The sequence below is a fragment of the Mchenga conophoros genome, linkage group LG3, assembly GCF_057382185.1.
Source record: "Mchenga conophoros isolate Kocher_MC1m ecotype Shallow Benthic linkage group LG3, M_conophoros_male_GT1.1, whole genome shotgun sequence".
Lineage (NCBI taxonomy): Eukaryota > Metazoa > Chordata > Actinopteri > Cichliformes > Cichlidae > Mchenga > Mchenga conophoros.
Window position 1 is genome coordinate 47759454 of NC_140528.1, and position 22472 is coordinate 47781925.

The 22472-nt window shown below is 39.5% G+C and overlaps 1 protein-coding gene and 1 pseudogene across 3 annotated transcripts; both read left to right on the forward strand.

Annotated features, from left to right (window-relative positions):
• Nucleotides 1-610: 610 nt before the first annotated feature.
• Nucleotides 611-20104, forward strand: LOC146579088 (butyrophilin subfamily 3 member A2-like). Of its 3 annotated transcripts, none has more exons than XM_085260999.1 (7): nt 611-699; nt 10367-10457; nt 10654-10995; nt 11840-12118; nt 12201-12320; nt 17994-18505; nt 18638-20104. In XM_085260999.1, the coding sequence occupies exons 2-6, from the start codon at nt 10376-10378 to the stop codon at nt 18458-18460; spliced, it is 1290 nt and encodes a 429-aa protein (XP_085117125.1). In that variant the 5' UTR covers nt 611-699; nt 10367-10375; the 3' UTR covers nt 18461-18505; nt 18638-20104. The 3 variants fall into 3 exon arrangements, with proteins under 3 accessions (XP_085117125.1, XP_085117137.1, XP_085117135.1); XM_085261011.1 differs by having other exon boundaries at nt 18643-20104; XM_085261009.1 differs by lacking the exon at nt 611-699 and adding an exon at nt 9076-9155.
• Nucleotides 1767-5089, forward strand: LOC146579089 (uncharacterized; annotated as a pseudogene).
• Nucleotides 20105-22472: the final 2368 nt, after the last annotated feature.

A 22472-nucleotide genomic window follows, 5' to 3' on the forward strand; every position in this document is an offset into this window, starting at 1 on the left:
CTGTTTGTGTGTCACCAAATATAGTTTTAATATTTTTTAGCCGAGAATGTAGTGGTTTAATCTTCAGATATCTGGTCGGTTTGTCAAGATAGAGCCTCTTTACAAAAGTGCGTCGATGATTTCCGAGATGTCTGCCCAGCTCAGTGTCACAGCAAAGCATGGGATAGACCCGCTCGCAGACACAGACCTTCAAAGTAAAACAGGAAATTCACAAACACAAACTCAGGGAGACAAACAAAGCACCAGGGTAAGGACACAGGAAATAAACCTAGAACTGGAAACCCTGACAATGAAACCTACATACTTATAAAGATAACCATGAAGAAATTAAACATCAGATCAGCTAATAATAATAAACACAATGCCAAACACAAAACACTGGGTCAATGACCCAGCACCATGACAAAACCATTTTGAGCTCCTCTTTGGTTTACACATGATCTGAACTGATCTGCCGTATGCAGTCAAGCTAAGCCATCCCTGTGTTAGTAATGCCCAGTGTTTATCTTATAAACATAAAGGAATGTGCAGCAATGAACGTTAGAAACTGGTCCAACCGGAGTGTCTATTGTGCAGTAACTGGTTGATACTTGTCTCAGTTTTTGTTTCCTGCTCGGCTCCAGTGACTCATTTCACTTTAACAGCGACACTTTGGATTAGTTTGGATCACTGTGTCTGAGTCTAGGGTCTTTATCTGTGGTAAGTCTTTATGTTTATTTGTTTGTTTGGTTTCTTTTTTGTTTGTTTTGGTTTTCTTTTGATTTTGAGTCAGAGAACAAGTAGGAATCTGGTCTGCCACCTCTGGCAAGCACATTGTGTGGGCCAGATCTGTGCCATATCAATTTTGCTACAGTGGGGCAAAAAAGTATTTAGTCAGCCACCGATTGTGCAAGTTCCCCCACTTAAAATGATGACAGAGGTCAGTAATTTGCACCAGAGGTACACTTCAACTGTGAGAGACAGAATGTGAAAAAAAAAATCCATGAATTCACATGGTAGGACTTGTAAAGAATTTATTCGTAAATTAGGGTGGAAAATAAGTATTTGTCTCCCACTGTATGTGGGAGACTGCTGCTGATTCGTGCAACATAAAAACAACAAATTAGTTGAAAAAGTTTTTATATGAAAATGTCTTCAGCTGCTTTTTAAAAGAATAAATGGAGTCTGTACACTCTTAGAAAGGATGTGTTAAAAAATGACACAAAAAATGTGTTGTTACACTATTAACACATTTTGTGTAAATTTTAACATAACATGTGTAAGAAAATGTGTAAACATTGAAAAAATGTGTAAAACGCTTAACACACTTGATGTGTTGCACAGTTTAACACATTTTGTGTGTTATTTTCAGAATCTAACAACAGGACCTAAAATTAGCAGCTCAGTAATTTGATACTAGCCCTGTGTTTAGTGAAATAAATTGTAGATTAACAATGTATTATAACTATATTAACTGAATAAATAAAATGTTTAGTTATTGTTTGTTTTCCTTAATCCTTTCCTCATTACTTTCAACAAATAAAACATTTTATAATGTAATGTGGACCAAGGTATGGTGTACTAAAATTCTGAAAGAGGATTAATTTTTTATTTCTCAATATGTATGGCATACCAATTAATGGCCATGGCTATACTATAAGCATAAGTATCCACAAAGAACAGGCTTAATTTTGACCGTAACATGTGAATACAATTGAAGCAAAAGTAGAAAATGAAATGAGTAAGAACACACATGCTTAAAATTGAAACAAATTCTGCCCAGCAACATGACATACCGGCGGCGGCGGGAAGGGGGCGCTATCTTTCGCGCCAATGAGACAAAGGAGACAAAGATGGAGGTTACGTCGCCTAGTATGTTGTCAGACCTTACAGTAAGTATCATTTACCAGTTTATCTTAATGTACTGAAAATATGCCGGGTTTCTGGAAGAATGTGAATTTATATAAAATATAGGAGTTTAGAGTTTAAGTTAATTACTGCTTAACTATACCTAGCTAACCTTAATGTAACAGTCTTGCTAACATATCCTACTCTTAATTTTATTATTAGTTCTTGGATTTCGTGCCATACTCCATTAGAGTTAATGTGTTTTGGTAGTATTTTTATGTATTACTTTATTCATGTATTTATCTATTTACTTTATTTATGTATTAGAGTATTCAGAAATTGCTCTTAGAACCAGTGTGGTAGTTGGCTAGCGGCTCCGACAGGCATTATGTTGTCTATGAGCAACGCCAGAGTCAGCACCTAACCGTAGCAGTGTTGAGTAAAATGACAATATTGTCGTTAGCTCTGAATATAGCAAATGTAGTTATCACCGCGACCATTCGTTTACTAGCAGAGAATAGGAATAAAGACTGAGTAACTTTAACATGAAATATACCTCATATTGACAGAGATAATTATTTTTTCAAGCAGTTAAAGCAGTTTTGCATCTAGTATGATTAACTAAAGTATGTGCACATTCTTTTTTAAGGCTTATTGCTGGAAACATGCTCTGATATAGTTTCTTTTTTATGCAGAACTTCTGAGGAAGTAATAGTCAGTGTTATTTAAAAAACCAAACAACAGCAACTTAACCATGCAAATTATCTTACTTATTTAGCCATGTGTTTCATTTTTTCAGCACACATATGACAACTTAGAATCTGTCAAAGTCCTTGTAACCACTTTTATAGATGAGAAAGAAATTTGTAAAAAAAAAAAATTCTTATTGTCAGCAGTGCCACAGACATCAGACATCACTATTAGTCAGGATCAGATTTATTCACCAAGTAGCAACTAGAAGATAAAATCAATTTATTTATTATTCAGAATTTCTTTTAGTCATTGCGTTATAATCACGTAGTTAAGAAACCGCCTTCTTCTGCTGCAGCTTTTTGAGTAAACTCGTGCTTTTATGCTCTGTGGAAATTTGCTGTCATGACTTTGAAGATTATTGCAGAGAGGTAAAGTGTCTGGTGTTGCCTTTACACAGTCTACCATTACCACAGAAGAACAAAGTCAACCCCTGAAGTCACTCAGGAAAGCCCCACAGATTCTTAAGGAGTATGAAACCTGTCGGTGCCATCGAGGAGGCTCCTTGTGAAGACTTGCATTGGGGATTTGGTGGAGAGGTGTGGTTAGTAAGTATCGCACTTTACTGTACTTTATTAAAATTTTGCAATGAATGTTTTCCTTTAAAAATGTTGAAGTGCACAGAAGTAAAAAAGTTTACCTTTGTTTTCCAGTTACCCTCTTAGTGCAGAGAAGCTAACTGTAGCAAAAAGCATCCTCACCACTTTTCCACCCTTAAGTGGCAGGACAGGGGGAAGGATTTGTAAGTAAATTTAGCATTTTAATAATGTAAATTCCACTACATACTGTAAATTGCACTTGTTCCCACTTACTGTGTATCGTTTAACCTTTATCTAATTATTTATTAGAGCTTTTTTTCTCAGTTAAAATTGCTCAGCTGTTACCCATATACCTCTGTCCTTTCTTCCTCAGGAGCATTATTATGATCCAGTCTCTCATTGTGGATTCCTAGAGACTAAACTGCGCAACCTTAGACGGAATCTCGACCAGGGGCAGAGACATTATAAGAAGCGAAAAGTGACAGATGACTGTGGTGAAGACAAGAAGCTCAGGCGAGAGGATGGGAATACCAGCAGCACAGATGAGTGGGTCACCCAAGTTATTGCGGCCCTCAGCTGAGAACCTTCCAATTATCATGTCAGGCATGGAGGAAACATACACCAGTCTCAGAGCCTGGAATATTCGGAGAGTACCCACGGTTTTTGGACATGCCAAGTCTGGTAAGTTGCTTGGTTCTCTGGTAATGGTTTATGTACTCCTTCTCCACTCAGTTGTGTTTTGCATACAAAGTATGTAACAGGAGTCGATACATTTGGAGGTATGTTTATGAGCTCCTAGTGAATATTTTGAAAGTTTTATAACTTCAGAGTTTGATCATTACTCCCTGCGCACTGATTACAATGAGCATCACTTTTCACATGGTCCAAAATCTTAGTCGTACCACCAAATGACTATCTAATAGTAGGGACATCAAATGACAATGCAGAAAGTGCTGCTCGTGGAAGTGAAAACCCTACAAAAAAATCACCTAAATCTGTATGAAACTCTGCTTTCAGCAGCACTATTTTCAACAAAAAAGCTCTACAGGACAAACCGCAGATAGACAACATAAGAAATTGTCTGCTAGAAAGTTGAACATCAGCTAAAAAGTCCTAATTTTTTCTCAGGGTCTGATGGGACCCAAATCATAGCTAAAATTAAGGAATAATGGACTTGTATTCAAATACCACTCCAAGTAAATTGTTGTTTAACTGTGTAGGTAAGCTAGATGTGGAATGGGTAACAGAAATGTGATACTGTAAAGTTTGATCTTAGCCATACAGCTACCAAATGGACAGAATGTACTTTTGATTTAATGTATTTAATGCTTCATTTTAAACTTAAACACTTCTTTTATTTCCGTAGGCTGGACTTGGAGTTTGGCAATTTTACAGGAGGAAAGGTGGATCTCTTTTTGCGAAAATGGGAAGCCAGTATCATTCCGAAGCTCAAATCAGTAGCTGCCCTGGAAACAAGAACCCCCCCGCCATGTGTTAACACACCTACTCCCACCAGTTGGTGCCAGTCGTTGCAGCCTTTTTTGCACTGGTATGTATTCAGTAAAGTTCTCACGGTATTTACCTGAGGAAAGCATTTGTCTACACCTCACTGAATACTATCTTTATCTTCCCCCATCTCCAAGCCTGGAACAAGTATTGCATCGCTTTGCAGTGATCCTGAAGCATCATCCACAACACACCAACCCCAGCTGATATGCATCGGTGATCTAAAGAGGGCAACCAGGCAGTACATCATTGTTGCTAAGAATGACAGAGTAACCATTTCTCTGAATGATGGCCTGACGTGTGCTGTGGATAAGCTTTTCAAACTGTACTGGGTATGTAACTTGTCCTATCCAGCACCACTTGGCTCCGTCTTCACCTTCTTTGATTTTGTCTATGACCTGCCGCTGTCCACCCAAAGGAAAACCAAAGTACTGGAGCTGATTGCACAGATTAAAGGATGCAAGTAAAATGTTCACCTGTCCAAAATGTAGAGAGTCTCTGTTCACAGAGGTGAGAAACCTCATTTGGCATCTTTGTCAAATACACTGCTTATCAGGACTGACCATTTTTATGCCTATGCAGTGGAAAGGTCAGACAATATGAACTGATTGGCTGAAATCTTTGATTTTTGTATTTAAACCCAAGGTACAAAATTGTATAACCTGGATGCTATATTCGCCAAAATGTATGTTTTTCTGTTTGCATGCAACTGCACATTTGTTAAATGTTGACAATTTGTTGAAGATGACAATTGTTACCTTTAAAAATTTTAATTCATGTATTGTCTGGATTATATCAGAACATTATATATATACACTCAACAAAAATATAAACGCAACACCTTTGTTACTGCTCCCATTCCCCATGGGATGGACGTAGAGACCTAAAATTCATTCCAGATACACAATATAACCATCCCTCCCAAACAGTGGTCACAAATCAGTCCAAATGTGTGGTAGTGGGCACATCTGCTATATTGAGATAATCCATCCCACCTCACAGGTGTGCCACATCAGGATGCTGATCTGACATCATGAGTAGTGCACAGGTGTACCTCAGACTGCCCACAACAAAAGGCCACCCTGGAATGTGCAGTTTTTTGCGCCATTGGAGGTCTGGGGACCCAGAACCGGTCAGTATCTGGTGTGACCACCATTTGCCTCATGCAGTGCAACACATCGTCGCATGGAGTCTATCAGATTGTCAATTGTGGCCTGTGGAATGTTGGTCCACTCCACTTCAATGGCTGTGCGAGGTTGTTGGATATTCGTGGGAACTGGTACACGCTGTCGTATACGCCGGTCAAGCACATCCCGAACATGCTCAATGAGTGACATGTCCGGTGAGTATGCTGGCCATGCAAGAACTGGGACATTCTCAGCTGCCATCTGCCCTGAACAATGTGAACCATGATTCATCCGTGAAGCGCACACCTCTCCAACGTGCCAGACGCCATCGAATGTGAGCATTTGCCCACACAAGTCTGTTACGGCGACGAGCTGGAGTCAGGTCAAGACCCCGATGAGGACGACGGGCATGCAGTTGAGCGTCCCTGAGACGGTTTCTGACAGTTTGTGCAGAAATTGTTTGGTTGTGCAAACCAATTGTTCCAGCAGCTGTCTGGGTGGCTGGTCTCAGACGATCTTGGAGGTGAACCTGCTGGATGTGGAAGTCCTGGGCTGGTGTGGTTACACGAGGTCTGCGGTTGTGAGGCCGGTTGGATGTGCTGCCATATTCTCTGAAACGCCTGTGGAGACGGCTTATGGTTGAGAAATGAACATTCAATGCACGGGCGACAGATCTGGTTGACATTCCTGCTGTCAGCATGCCAATTGCACGCTCCCTCATTGCTTGTGGCATCTGTGGCATTTTGCTGTAAGACAAAACTGCACATTCCAGGGTGGCCTTTTGTTGTGGGCAGTCTGAGGTACACCTGTGCACTACTCATGATGTCAGATCAGCATCCTGATGTGGCACACCTGTGAGGTGGGATGGATTATCTCAATATAGCAGATGTGCCCACTACCACACATTTGGACTGATTTGTGACCACTGTTTGGGAGGGATGGTTATATTGTGTATCTGGAATGAATTTTAGGTCTCTACGTCCATCCCATGGGGAATGGGAGCCGTAACAAAGGTGTTGCGTTTATATTTTTGTTGAGTGTATATTGGAAAAATTGAAAAAAGGGCAATCATATATATGATTGCCCTTTTTTCAATTTTTTTTGACATTTTAATGATCTAGAGAGATAGAAAGCTAGTCAGATATGAATTTTGTTTGATTTTGTAAAGTAAAAATTGTGATATAGCTTTGGCTAAAATTGAATTTAAAACATTTTAATTGAAAAGATTCTGACAGTTGTTGTTCATTCAGTTTGTAATGATTTATAATATGCCAAATAAAAAATGGAATTCAATAAGTGTATAATATATACCCATCTTTTTTCTCCTTTTTTAAAAAAAATTGAAATGTACACATTTTAACACATCTTTGTGTCAAAATAACACATCTTTGTGTTTACATTTTTTAACACAGAAGATGTGTTAAAGGAGCAGACACATTAATTGTGTTAAAACTGACACATCATGTGTTGTCCCTAATCTGATGCAGCACATGTGTTAAAATTTAACACATGATGTGTCAATTTTAACACATCCCTTCTAAGAGTGTACAGCAGACATTGGGGGTGATTAGAGTCTTGGACATGTCAAAGAACAGAAACAAAATTGATTTGATTGGATTATTATTTTTTTGTATGGTTTCTCTCAACACAAAAATGCCCCGTTCATTTCATGTCAGCATTTTTTAAAGAAAAGTAGTGATATTTTACATTTTTACTGTTTTCCATTGTAGGCTAATGCATGAAATTCTTGCCTTTTTGCCACTTATATTCTGGAGCCGTGTGATCACCAGGTCGTCCCAAGACTGATTTATATGGATGTGTGTGTGAAACCATTTTTAGATCAACATCTGATTCATCAATGAGCACATTTATTATGCAAACTGCACCAACACGGAAAACATCACCAAAAAAAAAATAAACACAACAGAACACATGAAATATGTATACATTTGAATCTGAAACATCCAGGCTTTGAATATGTGATGTATGTCCGTGTTTGGGAGAAAGAGATAAATGGATCTCTTTGTGTGTGTGTGTGTGTGTGTGTGTGTGTGTGTGTGTGTGTGTGTGTGTGTGTGTGTGTTTTCTCGATTCTTTGTTGATGTGCTGAGAACAAACAACCAATACTCAGAACAGGTCCAGTTAACAACAATAATTTATTTTAGTACATATATGTGGGACATCCACATGACACCGCCCAAAGCGTGGTCCGGTGGATCTCAAAGAGGAAGCACTTTGATACACAGTTGTATATGTCAGGGTTCAGGCCTCTTCATGCGTAAGCAGAGTATATTTATCATCCATCAGTTACAGTTAGAGACAGCTAGATATGATTCCTTTTTTGTTGATCTTCTACAATTACTTAAAAATCTATCTTAACTGCCTCTCTCCTTGCTGTTTCCTGTTCTTAATATGAGGCCTATAATAGTCTATGACACATCCTGAGTACATCCTGTTCTGCACAATTTTCTAATGACCTATGACACAGTTTATAACTCAAAGACGGCCTTTAATATACTGACCTGTTATTAAATGCATAAAACAAAATACACGGCAAATAAGCGCTAGAAAATATATTTTCCCAATAGTGTGTGTGTGTTGGTGGGGGTTGGGAGTGTGTGAGAGAGCATGTATGTAAATCTGTAAATATGCACTGATCATTTAATGGGGTGAAAAAGATCATCTTAGCGGATATGTTTGATGTATGTTTGAAGAGGTGCTTAAGCCAAAACATGGCCTCTTATTCAAAAAGAAAAACTGTTGTTAGTGTGTATATGTACCTGGCTTGTCCTCTAAATGAAGCAAATTCAAGCACATTAAAAGGTAACCAGACAGCACGTGTGGAAAGCGATATTCCAGTGTTTCTCTTTAAAAACCACACACCAATATTTAAAATGGCCAGTTATGCCGTGAGAGAGCTGAAGCTCTTTCACTCAGAAGAGAGAAACATTTTAAAGACCCAATGCAAATATACCATCTAATAATTTTTTACACCCTTATCATTTCATTTGATGAAATAGGTCATCCAATTACTGAAGCGCTGCTCTTAAATACACACACCAAGAAAGCTGTATGCACTATACACAGTGAGTTATATTTGACACCTTTCACGGACATAATGTCCTTGTTCACAACTCCTAAACAAGGAATTCACAGCATGTAGGATGTTGAAGCACATTCATCATGTTAAAACACAGCTTTGACTTAAATGAACAAATGAATCAAATTGAAAGTTTAACAAAATTCCAACCCGTCCTCACTTTATGAAAAGAACTGACCTTTGATATCAGGAACTATAAAGTCAACACGCGTTATTGTTTAACAGAGGGTTGGGTTGAGAGTGCACATAGTTTTATTACAACTTACTTTCTTTGAGCTTTGGTGACTGTTTTGAGCAGTTCGACAGGTATGTAGACTTTTACCATAGAAAGCTAAACTGTAATCTTTTCCTTCTGTATTTATTTAGATTACTTAGCCTCAGTTTTCTAGTAGGTGCTTATAATACATAAAATCACATTGATCCCATTAGCATTAACAGTTAACAGAGGCACAAAGAGTGCTGTAAGCGTCAAGGAGCGAAAGTAACATAATTATTATTTCTGGATACTTGTACATTCATAAATATTTAAAATGTGTACTTTTAATTACATGCTGTTATTAGTTGCTACTTCGAGAGTTTACAATTTGAAACAAAATCCCTATCTTCTATCAGCATTTTATAGACCGTAAGTCTATTAATTGCAAACAGGACAAAAGAAACCATGACCTATGCACAGACACAGCTTATTGGTTGAGGAGGACCTCATGGATATACTGAACTCAATGTTACTTGTGTCTCTTGTCTCTCAACTTTCATCGCTCTATTATTTTTGATCTCTTTATAAGCAGTTACTGGTAAGAGTAGATGTTGGAATCAGACAATGAAAATGGGACAGAAAAAAAAAAATCACCAATGTTTTATCACTGTTTATCAATAAAAACTTACTTTTGTGCTAAATTTCACAGACTTAGATGTAGAACTTGTATTGTCATTGTATAGTTACTTGCACCATTAAATTATGTAACAAGACCACAGGGTTTGAAAATAAAAGACAAAAGAAGAAGAAAGAAATACATAAACACTATGTACACTCAAATATAATAAATAATAAATAAATAAGGGTGGAAGGGCTATGAAAATTGCACATCTGCTAAAATATTGCACAAAGGAGAAAAAAAAGGGAGACCTTTGATTTAGTAAAAAGTGCTTTTGTTATTTTGCTTGTAGTATGATGACTTCGTAAAGATGAGTAACTGGGCTTTGTCCAGATGACATGGTAGCTCTCATCAAGAGATAAGAAAAAAAAGTCAACAATTCCCAGCTTGTCTTTCAATTGAATGTCCAGATTTCCTGCAATGGTCTTGATCTCTCTTGTTACTGTTACTCCTGGAAAGGAGCGCATTTCGAAATGATTAAAAATAAATTCAACATAATTAAATACTTTTTTCAAATGTGATATTACCGTGACAGTCTACAAATCAGTCTTTCACTGTTTCATTTTTTCTATCAGAGAATGGCTTAATATAAAAAGGTGTGTGTTGCTATGCCCCCCCCCCCCCCTTTTTTTTTTGTTGCAGACATCTAGAATGAGTCCTATGAAGAATAAACATCTCTTGGTTTTGCATCATGTTGTTGCCGTCTTCCTTTTTCTAACACAAACTTGTGGTGGTAAGTTGCACACAAACATTTATAAAATCCACAATTTAAAGTTCTTACCTGTAGTCTTTCACAGATGATGGAAACACACACTGTAACAGCACCAGTTTATGTTGATGTAGTTAAATAAATATATTACACAGTTTGCTCAGACTGATCTTCACAATTACTAAACTGCAGAATTTGTTTGTGTCCCTAAATTTGTTAGGTCAGCATCAGATGATTGGTCCAACTCAGCCAGTAGTGGCCATGATTGGTGATGACATCATTTTGCCATGCCATCTGGAACCTGCTGTGGATGCTGTTGACCTGACTGTGGATTGGTCCAGAACTGACCTCAAACCTAGATCTGTCTATGTGAGGCGAGAGGGTGTGGAGCTTCTGACTGAGCAGAATCCTTTGTACACAGGAAGAACATCACTCTCTGTCAACAAACTGCAGTGTGGAGACGTTTCATTGAAACTCTCCACAGTGCAACTCTCTGATGCAGGAACATACAAATGCCTTGTACCTAAATTTAATGCAGAAACTGTGGTGACGCTTGCTGTAGGTAAGTTTCATTTAATTCAGATTAATTTCTTCACTTTGCAATTTAGATGTGAAGAAAGACTTTAAGCAACATAGATATTGAAGGTCAAAGGGCACTCAGAATGACAAGAGGGATAAAGGAACACTTGGGTCAGCTCCAGTAGAAAGTGGATCATTCACAGAGGCATATGAGTTGAGAATAGAAGTGCAATCATTCTGGGTAACCAAAATAGCTCTTACTTGGGCTAGAAAATACTTCCTGGACAGATATTTGGACTGAGCATATTGACATGAACATGACAGGGGAATGACTACAGAGTCATTGGCATTCTGGTTTTCTGGCCATTAGGGCACACAACCTGACCAGTGTAGCACATGGAGCAGCTGGGTTATTAAGCAGTACAACTGGACAAATAAGAGAGATACATAACAAAAAACAAAAGTACTTAGAATCACAGGGGATTTGTGCACCCACTAAATGGGCTTTTTGCCAACTGAGGGGTATCTGGCCCCATGAGAAAAACACTTCAGCCAAGGAGGCCCTTTTACCAAGATGAACCAGAGGAAACGCTGATTTGACAAAGAACTACTTGGATAGGTACAAGTTAATTTCAGCCTATATACAGGAACTTTGAAAAGAGAAAATGGAATAAATAAGTAAGATTATTAGAAATTTGACCAGTTAGATTGGCACAGTTGATGTCACATAGCATTGTGCCTCTCTATAAGTTTAAAAGGACAATTTGAGTTAAGGTCAAAAAGAGAGACATTTGGGCGAACTGTAACTATTTTAAGAATCTTTTTTTTTAGATATATATTTTGGCAACTACATTTCAATATTTTGTCTTTCATTCTTTTCTTTGTAGGTTCAGTTTCCTCACCAGTCATAGAACTCACTAATGTCAAAAATGAAATGGTGTTAGAGTGTAAATCTAATGGCTGGTATCCAGAGCCTCAGATGTTGTGGGTGTACAGTGAGGGAAAACCCATTTCTGTTGAACCTACAAAGATTGTCAGAGGTTCTGATGGCCTCTATGCTGTCAGCAGTAAAGTGACTGTGGAGAAAGGACAGAGCTACAGCTTCACCTGCAAAGTTCAACAGAAGAATATCAGTCAAATCAAAGAGACACACATCCATGTTTCAGGTAGAAATGCTTTTTTATGACTCACATTAATTTTCAGTTACAGAAAGTAGAATCTAGAACATTTTGTCTCCTTGTATTTCAGGTGATCTCTTCATGGTCCAGTCTAATACTGCTGTTCACATTACCATCAACTTGGCTGTCTGTTTAATAAGCGTCGGGACAGCAGTAATCCTAATATGGAAATGTGGACAAATGAAAACCAGTAAGTTCAAACTACATTGTACTTTTTACCCCAACCTTAAATTATCATCAGGCCTTTTTAATGTCTTGTTTTAGTGTAACTGCCTTTAAAATTAAGGGCTAAGAAGTACAAACGTGATTCAAATAAAAATGACACAAACACATAAACAGTTATGTTAAAGGTGCTCGAGGGAAAAAAGTGGATGGAGACTGCAGAAATTACAGCGATTTACTAGCAAAATTGGAGGCTCTCAGCAACTTTACTTTTATAAAGGAATATAACCCTGTGTCCTGTGTTGTAAAGAGATGTGTTAAGACATGCAGAGTTGGTCCCATCAGTGCAGACTGACTGAGATTGATTGCAATATCTTGACTCTCTGTCTGCATTTATAAACTAAGTGTCAATTATTGGCAAGCGGTTGCCCGTCTGTCGGAGAGTAACTGGACTTAGTTCAAGTCACGCTGTGATTATTTGTTGGCAGTTTGCATCCTATTAGCAACCTGTGCAATTGCCTTGTGATCAAAAGTGGAGTATAGAACACCCTCAACCTCTAGAAGAACACCTGGTTGCCACAACCACCTGCTGAATGTGTAGAAATTCCACACGAGGAAGTTGCCTTGCTATTGTTTTCCTCTAGTGGGACTGAGACATTTTGGGGGCAAAGGTAAAAATATTTGAGGAAATCACCGACTGTAAAATTCTAGTTATAGCAACAATATAAATTAAAACTTTGTGTTTTATCCTTGTTATGGGAATTGCGACCAAAATGTCATGTTCTCACTCGTTTACTCATATAAACAAAGCAGTGAAAGAAAATTAAATGTGAAAATTAGATATGCATGAATAGATAGATGTGATTTTGAATAAAATTGGCCAAACCTCTCTGATTCACACGTAGCAGTTTCAGTACATCTAATGTTATTTTAAATATCCTTCATTAGTGATTTCTGAACATCTATTTTCACTGAATTTTGAAATACATCTGAAAGTCAGTCCTTCTCAAAAGAAGACTTTGTTCTAGACTCTACATAGAATAGAATACTTTATTTGTCAATTTCTTCAAATGTACTTGCCATACAAAGGAATTGAAATTACGTTTCACACTGTCCCATGCGTAGACATTGACAACAATAAAGTGCAGATGCACAACAAAGACAGCCCTAACAATAAGGTAATAAATAGTAATATAATAATATAAACAGTGCTAAAAGAAATACTAAAAATATATAGCAGCAGGTATGTGCAATTGCAATGCAGAGTAGGGCTGGGTATCATCACTGATTTCTAGAATCGATTCAATTCCGATTCACAAGGTCCCAAATCGATTCGATCCACGATTCGATTTAATTCGATTCGATTCAATTTGAATCTGGGAAATTTTGACAGTCAGAAATATTATAATTCAGATCAGTACATTTACATATTTTTGTATCTATTACAAGGAAGCTGACACACGCAAGACTTTATCAAAGGTGTGAGCATCACAGCAGAGGCCTTTGTGTCAAAGTAGCTGAAGATAAAACACAGAAAAACATGAAGGTGATTTTCCTGGCCTGGGATTTTATAAAAATATTCTGCAGTACATCAAAAATGAAAGAAAACCATTAATCAACACATGAACATTACCTCTGAAGTTACAGCGGTTTTATTAGAGACACAGCTAAGCGTTTTGCATTTTGCTTAATTTTAAAAAGTTTAAATTTGTTCAATATTGAACGGCAGAAATTAGGTTTACTTTTCGGAAGTAAGTAAAAGGGGAAAAAAACATCGGCCGACAGCGCTGTAAACAACGGTAGACTTGTGCGTAACAAGCAAGCGAATAATGCAGAAAAGAGAGAGAGAGAGCTGTGCATAAAGTATGATTTTTATCCTGAAAAATCAGCAAAAGTCAGAGGGAATTCATGACGATGTTTATGTGAAGCGTAGTTTGGATCTTCTTTTGCTGCTGGTTCGGTCAATATTGTTTGGAGAGAGATAAAACTAACAGCCATATGATCAGCGCAAAAAGGGTGTAAACACACAGCGCGGACCCGCGGATCTGAATCAGCGAGCTGTCGGCTTTCAGCCCCGACCGTCAGCTGAGAAAGGCGACATCTCACCGATTCTGATCCGCGGGTCCGCGCTGTGTGTTTACGTCTTTGTGCAGAAGCCATGTACCTGCTCTCATTTACTGTCTTAGCTGTTTGGTGGTTGTTGAAATTTTGCAAGGTTTAACCTGAGATTCTTGCGTTTCGGGCAAAATAAATTAATATTGAAAAAATCGATTCAGGATTTTAATGAATCGATTTTACGTTATCCAAGCCAGAATCGATTTTAATCGATAAATCGATTATAAAAACCCACCCCTAATGCAGAGGTAGTTGTTTCCAGTCAGCAATGTTTTCCAGTTCTTGGTTCAGAGAGTGTTTCCTTGTTGGAGAGTGTGCGTGGGTGGGGGGGTGGGGGGGGGGGGGGGGGTAGAGTCCAGTCTGTCTTCCTATACTTCTGCCAATCTGGTGATTCTGCTGGCTGGGAGCCGGGAGGGAAGAGAGTTCAGCAGTCTCACAGCCTGGTGGATGAAGCTGTTGGTGAGCCCGGTAGTGCGGGAGCGGAGACTTCTGTATCTCTTTCCAGAGGGCAGGAGGCTGAACAGACAGTGCGCGGGGTGGGTTGCATCGTTGACAATTGTGATGGCTTTGCGGGTGAGGCGAGTGGTGTAAATGTCTTGCAGGGAGGGGAGTGGTACACCAACTATCCTCTCAGCTGTTCTCACAATGCGTTCCTGTTATAGTCAGTGCAGCTACCGCCCCACACAGTGATGCAGCTGAAGAGGATACTTTCAATAGTTCCTCTGTAGAATGTAGTCAGGATGGGTGGTGGAGCACTTGCCCGCTTGAGTTTGCGCAGGAAGTAGAGGCGCTGTTGTGCTTTCTTGGCCAGTGATGCTGTGTTGGTGGTCCAAGAGAGGTCCTCACTGATGTGCACCCCCAGGAACTTGGTGCTGCTCACCCTCTCCACCGCAGCGCCGTCGATGGTCAATGGGGGGTGACAGGTGTGGCCTCTCTGGAAGTTGACAATAATCTCCTTGGTCTTACTAACATTTAGCAGGAGGTTGTTGTCTCTGCACCACGTGGTCAGGAGCTCAACCTCTTTCCTGTAGTGGGTCTCATCACCCTTGGTGATGAGCCCCACCAGCGTTGTGTCGTCCGCAAACTTCACAAGGTGGTTGGAGCTGTAGGTTGGTGTGCAGTCATGTGTCAACAGGGTGAAGAGCAGAGGACTGAGCACACAGCCTTGTGGAGCCCCCGTGCTCAGGGTGATGCTGTTTGAGACCTTGTTGCCCACACGCACCGCTTGAGGCCTCTGGCTGAGGAAATCCAGCAGCCAGTTGCAGAGGGAGGTGCTGAGGCCCAGTCTGTCCAGTTTACAGATGAGTTGTTGTGGTATTATGGTGTTGAATGCTGAGCTAAAGTCTATGAACAGCATTCTCACATATGAGTCTTTCTTGTCCAGATGAGTTAGGGCTGTGTGGAGGGCAGAGCAGATTGCATCCTCTGTGGATCGTTTCGCTCTGTATGCGAACTGGTGTGGGTCCAAGGTGGGAGGTAGGGTGGATTTGATGTGTGACATGACTAGTCGTTCAAAGCACTTCATAATAATGGGTGTCAGTGCCACGGGGCGGTAGTCATTGAAAAAGGCTGGGGATGGTTTCTTTGGCACAGGTATGATGGTGGCAGTCTTGAAGCATGATGGGACAGTGGCTTGCCTCAGGGAGGTGTTAAAGATGTCTGTGAAGACATTCTTCAGCTACTCTGCGCAGTCTTTCAGCACACTACCAGGGATGTTATCTGGACCCGCTGCTTTCTGGGCGTTGATGGTGATGAGTGTCCTCTTCACGCTGGCAGCAGACAGGCACAGAGGCTGGTCGTGTGGAGGTGGTGGTGTTTTCTGTTGGTGTGTGTTGCTCTGTGCTTCAAATCGTGCAAAGAAGCTGTTCAGGTTGTTGAGCAGAGTGGTGTCGCTCTCACAGCTACGCGCTACAGGCTTGTAGTCTGTAATAGCCTGGATGCCTTGCCATAGGCTTCTTGCGTCCTTGCTATCATTGAAGTGGGAGGTTATCTTGTGTGTGTAGTCCTGTTTCGCTTTCCTGATGCCACGGAACAGGTTGGCTCTCGCTGTTCTCAGGCCTATTTCATCCCCAGCTCTGAAGGCCTTGTCTCTGGCCTTCAGCAGCCTGTGGACATCTCCTGTTAGCCATGGCTTCCGGTTGGCTCGAGTTGTGACACTTTTCACTTGTGTTACATCATCAATGCATTTGGTGATGTATGAGCTCAACGTGTCTGTGTACTCCTCGATGTCTATGATGTTATTGTAGGTGGCTGCTTCCTTGAATATGTCCCAATCAGTTGACCCAAAGCAGTCTTGAAGAGCAGAGGTGGCCTCCTGTGGCCACACTCTTACCTCTTTCATAACAAGTTTGATGACCTTCACTCTCTGTCTGTATGCTGGCATTAGCATAACAGTGAGGTGATCAGAGGTGCCGATATGGGGGAGGGGGATGGCTTTGTATGCTCCTTTTTCCTGTGTGTAGACCAAGTCCAATATGTTGTCTCCCCTTGTTGGAAAATGTACATGCTGATGAAACTTTGGGAGAACAGTTTTAAGATCAGCATGATTAAAGTCTCCTGCGAGGATGATGAAACCGTCTGGGTGTGCTGTTTGTTGCTCACTGATGGCCTGATACAGTTCGTTCAGCGCCGCATTTCTATCGCTGTTGTTGCTAGATGGAGGTATATAGGTAGCGACCAACAAGATCGAACTTACCTCCCTGGGCAAATAGAAAGGGCGACACTTCACGATCATGAACTCCGCCAGTGATGAGCAGTGTTTGCGTACTACAGTGGTATCACGACACCACTCGTCACGGATGTAAACACAGACCCCGCCACCTCGGGTCTTGCCTCCGTCTACGAGAGCCCTGTCGGCTCTGTAGCATGCTAACTGCTCCAGTTGTATGGCCGAGTCCGGAATGTTGTCATTAAGCCATGTCTCAGTGAAAACTAGCACACAACAGTCATTTACTTTGCGATTCGCTGATCTCAGAAGTCGTATGTTGTCCATTTTATTGTCCAGAGATCATACGTTGGCCAAGAGGATCGATGGTATGGCTGGGCGAGTTGGCTTAGCCTCAAGCCTGACTCTGACACCTCCGCGCTTGCCCCGCTTCCTTGTCCTAGCGCACCGCTTTCGACGCCTCCTTGCCCGGGAAGGGGTAGCAGGCGAGTCCGGTGAGTTGCTAGGCCAGCTAGCAGGCTGTCGCAGAAGTCCTATCTCCCTTAGCATCTCAACGTTAATGTTCAAAACTTGGCAAATCTTGCTTCTCTGAATGTGTAAGAGAGCCTGGCGACTGTACACATATTCCGACGTGGACTGGCGAGAAACACTTGCAGAAAGACACTTACTTGACGAACAAAACACCGCATTTTCAGGAGAGCGTGAGGTCGCTGCGTCTACACGCGCCGCCATTTTACATTGTTGTAGGGTGGTAACCATAGTGTCAGTCTCTATAGTAATGCTTCAAACTGTTTATTTCCATTTATTTTTGATTGCTGGTATAGTAAATTAATACTGTCAACACATGTGAACACATAAAAATGACTAATATGTTGTCCCTATTTTCCAAATAATTTTTTTTCCTGCAATTTCAACACACAGAAATCAGCATACATGATGAGGATGAAAACAAACTACATCAAACAGAGAAGGAGGAAAAATTACAGAAAGAATGTGAGGAAAAGAAAAGACTTGAAGAGAAGTTGCAGAGCAAGGAGGACAACTTAAAACATGTCAGACAAACGACTGAAAAACTGATGGAGCAGAAGACATTTCTGAAGAAGCAGAGAGAAAAACTCATCACACTGATTCAGGAGGACAAGACAGAGAAGAAAGAAATCATGTTGGAGACTATCCCAGCTTTGGCTTTGGATAAAGACAAACAAAGGCAAAAGCTTACAAATAAAGAAAAGGACCTGGAAAAGAGAATGGAAGTACATGAAGAACTGTTAAAGATGACAGAAGAGCTAATGGAGGAAACAGACAACATTATAATCCAAATGACAGAAAGAAAGGGAAACCTGGAAAAAGACAAGGAACAAATTATTAAACATTTGAGAGAGAAATAAGAAATGAAAGAGATTTAGAAGAAACAAGCGAGAAACACTGAACAGGTGTGTAAGTTTTTCTTTAATATATTTCTTGCTAAAGTCACACGTACAAACTTCCATGTGTTGTGTGTTAAGTTTACATTCCCAGTGTCTTCAGTTATGAACCTAAAATGTTTTTTTGCTTTTCTTCCTCAGTGCAGGACAGAGTAACACAACAAATAAAACATGGATTTTGCTGTTTTTTCCTCTTGCTGTCATTTTGCAATGTGATGCCTAATGTTTCTTTATTTGTTTGCTTTAAATTTATACTATATACATTTAAACAAGGAATGCAGTTTTACTGTATTTTATCATAGAAGATTTTGTTATGATAAAATGTATAAACATTTTTGTGATCCTTTAAATCTTTTGTCTGTGTGTAAGTAAGAATTACACTGTGAGAGGAAGAAGAAAATATGTTGTCTGTATTGTCATGAGACCTGGGGTAGAATGAGATTGAAGTCCCCCCTGGCCGCCTCCACATCACAGCTAAGAGATATTGAAGGTCTTAATAGTAAGACTTATGTGAGTAAAAGTGATCAAAGTTCTAAAACAGAGCTTTCATCTATTTCTTAATAATTAAGCATTTTATTCTTAATCAAGATAAATAAAATACAAATGTAATCAATATACCCATATGGAAAATAAATAGTAAAAGCTTATATGATTTACTCATGAAAGTGGCCACTTTCTCATTACTTTCATATATTGTTTTAGTAAGTATCCAAAACATACAAGTTTCATTATATAATTTTTCAAGGGATCTTATATCTGTTTTCACTCTTATATGCTTTTCATACAAGTATCACACAAGACAGATACAAACTTTATAAGATTCATATTTATATATCTTTTCCATATGGGTGTTAATGACAAACATAGTTTAAGTAATAGAAATAACTGTTTTAATGTCTGAGTTTTGTGGTGAAATGTGTGAGTGCTCATGAGCAGCTTCAAAGCTTTAAAAATAAATTTTAAAAAACAGTTAATTAGCAGAGTTTAAAACGGTGAAAGAAAGTATTCCTCTGTATTTTAATTGAAAAGAATTTAATTGAATTGAATCTCCATGTGAAAATGTGCTAAAGACAAATTCTGCATGTTAAGAATAACAAAGGATGATTAATGTCAACAATTTGACTGGATGTCCAAAATGTGAAGATGTGATGGCCAGTGGGATGGGAGTTATAAGTATAGGGTGTAAAAGAGATTCTGGGTTCTTCCCTTCTGTGAGATGATCAGTTCAGTTCAGAAGATTGGATCTAAGAGTTGAAAATTCCAGCAGGGACACTGACTGGGGTAATGGATTTCCAAACAGTGAATTTATTTTGGAATTTGTGTCTGATAAATATCTGCTCACTTTTGCCTGTTAGATGGTTAATTCAGAAGGATTTTTATTTACATCATACTTTCACTCAATGCCAAGCTGCTTTCCTGTTGCGTGATTATTATCAGCACATCTTCAGATCTCGTTGTGTTTATTCTGAACAAACTCAGCATTAGCTCAGGATAGGTAGGTTAGTTAGATAAGTATACTTTAAATGATTTGATTGTTTTGTGACTCTAAGTATTTGATTTTTCTTTTGCTTTGCTCTTGCTAAATTTCTTTAATAAAATATTCTGTAAATAAAGTCTAAATTGTAGACATTAACTTTTTAACTTTTTTTGAAATTGCAAAGGTAATTGTCTGAGTATTATTCTTTATTAGTGCAAATAGCTCTTACAGCCTGCCAATCAAAGCAGTAGTTGGTGATGACATACCATTTTTCCTTTCCATCAGTGTTGTTTCTCAGGCTGGGGAGTGGACCAGATTTAACTTGCAACACAAATAGGTCTAAGTGTAATGTTCTGATGACTTCTAGTTGATTATAATCTGTTTAATAAGGAAAGAAAGTTACTGTCCATCAACAATCTAAAATGGTTTACTTTTTGCTCACATCGTGATGCATGCTCAATCATCCAGGTAAGTAAATCTCCAAAAGTGGGAGAAACGTTTCGTCACTCATCCAAGTAACTTCTTCAGTCTCAGCTGACTGCAGGTTTCCCCAACCTTATAAACAGTACATTTGCATAATGACTGAAACCAGCCCACTGAAGGAACAATGGGCTGGGAGGTCAGTTCCTTAATCATAATTATGCAAATTCTCATGACCATTGATCAACAACCACTGACCAAAACCCACTGATCAATGGTCATGAGTACCATTCACAGAGATTTGGGGAATGGTTGCAATCACAGCGTTGTAAGATGGTGAAAGATGTACCCTTAGGCCCCCTCCTCGATTCAGAGATGGTCTTTCCCTTTTCACCTAGATGGCCTCCTTGACTCCCTGTTCAAACCAGCGTTCCTCCCTGTCCAGGATGTGTACATCCTCATCATTTAAAGAGTGTCCACTGGCCTGTAGGTGTAAATAGACTGCAGAGTCCTGGCCTGACCAGGTAGCTCTTCTGTGTTGTGCCATCCGCTTCGCCAGAGGTTGTTTGGTTTCCCCGATGTATAAATCCTGGCAATCCTCCTGGTACTTCACAGCGTACACTATGTTACTCTGTTTGTGTCGGGGGACCCGATCCTTGGGGTGGACCAATTTTTGGCGCAGCATGTTTTGGGGTTTAAAGGCCACAGAGACCCGGTATTTAGAAAAAATGCGTCTTAGCTGTTCCGATACTCCTGACACATACAGGATCACTACAGGTTTTCGCTTGGGCAGTGGTTGTTCTTCTCTCCTGGATCGGCTGGAGCTTTCTTTAGGTGCCTTTCCAGCTTTGACAAAAGTCCAGCTGGGATAACCACATTTACTCAGGGCCTTCTTGATGTGATGTTCTCCTGCTTCCCTGGCCACTGTGTCAGTGGGGATGGTGTTCACTCTGTGTTGTAACGTCCTAATGACGCCCAGTTTATGCCCCAGTGGGTGATGAGAAACCTTAAATACTGCTCCGTATGCTTTGATTTATGGTAAACATCAGCTTTTAGATGTCCCCCATTACTGATGGAAATCAAGCAGTCTAAGAAGGCTAACCTGCCACTTTTCATATCCTTCCTGGTGAATTTGATGTGTTGGTCCACCAAGTTAATGTGATCCGTGAATTGTGGTACGTCCTGAGATTTCGTCACTCATCAAAAAAGTCACTTGGATGAGTAATGAAACGTTTCTCCCACTGAAAACGCTATGTCCAGATGAACAGAATCAACTATCAGAGTTTTGCTCACATCATTTTTTTCTCCACACTTACTGTGTCCTTATTTATTTTACACTCAAGCATACATTACTAATAACACAAGCACATCATATAATTATGTCAGCAGTTTCTTCCCAACATTAATAAAATATTAAAGATCGTGATAATACTCTGAAGGAATTACAGTTGCTCTAATATCATATATTTGCCTGTTTTTTAATAATTTGAAAAAAAATGTTTTATGTTCGCAAGTGCATAAATATCTGAAGTTTTATGGAGATGATTTGATGTGGTTATTCTGCAGCATGTAATTAAAGATTATTTTCACTTTTGAAATCCAAAGTAAAAATAATATTTTCAAAGAAGAACTCATAACTACATCAATAAATAAATAAATGCTAGAACTGATTCATGGTGTAATATGTCCAGTGACATCTTTATTGTCTGAGAAAAGCAATTAATTTTAGGAACACAGTAAACAAACAAACACAGAAAAACTAAAGCATATATTTACATTGGAGAGACCAAACAGCCACTTCATAAACACATGGCACAACATAGAAGAGCCACCTACATGGGACAAGACTCTGCGGTCCATCTACATCTAAAAGACAAAGGTCACTCTTTCGAGGATGCCAATGTTCACATTTTGGACATAGAAGACAGATGGTTTGAAAGAGGAGTGAAAGAAGCCATTTATGTCCACTGAAGCGACCATCTTTCCAGAGTCGTACGTAGTGAGGAGGTAAAACTATTAACAAGATAATCGACTTCTGTTGGGGTAGCGTTCAGATAGCTGCTCTGCTCTGTGTTGGCA

Bases quoted from the DNA above. Each gene is read 5' to 3' on its own strand.
- LOC146579088 (XM_085260999.1), top strand. From the start codon at position 10,376: ATGAGTCCTATGAAGAATAAACATCTCTTGGTTTTGCATCATGTTGTT. The intron at 10,458-10,653 runs GTAAGTTGCACA...TAAATTTGTTAG, and splicing joins TCTAACACAAACTTGTGGTG to GTCAGCATCAGATGATTGGT. The intron at 10,996-11,839 runs GTAAGTTTCATT...TTTTCTTTGTAG, and splicing joins TGTGGTGACGCTTGCTGTAG to GTTCAGTTTCCTCACCAGTC.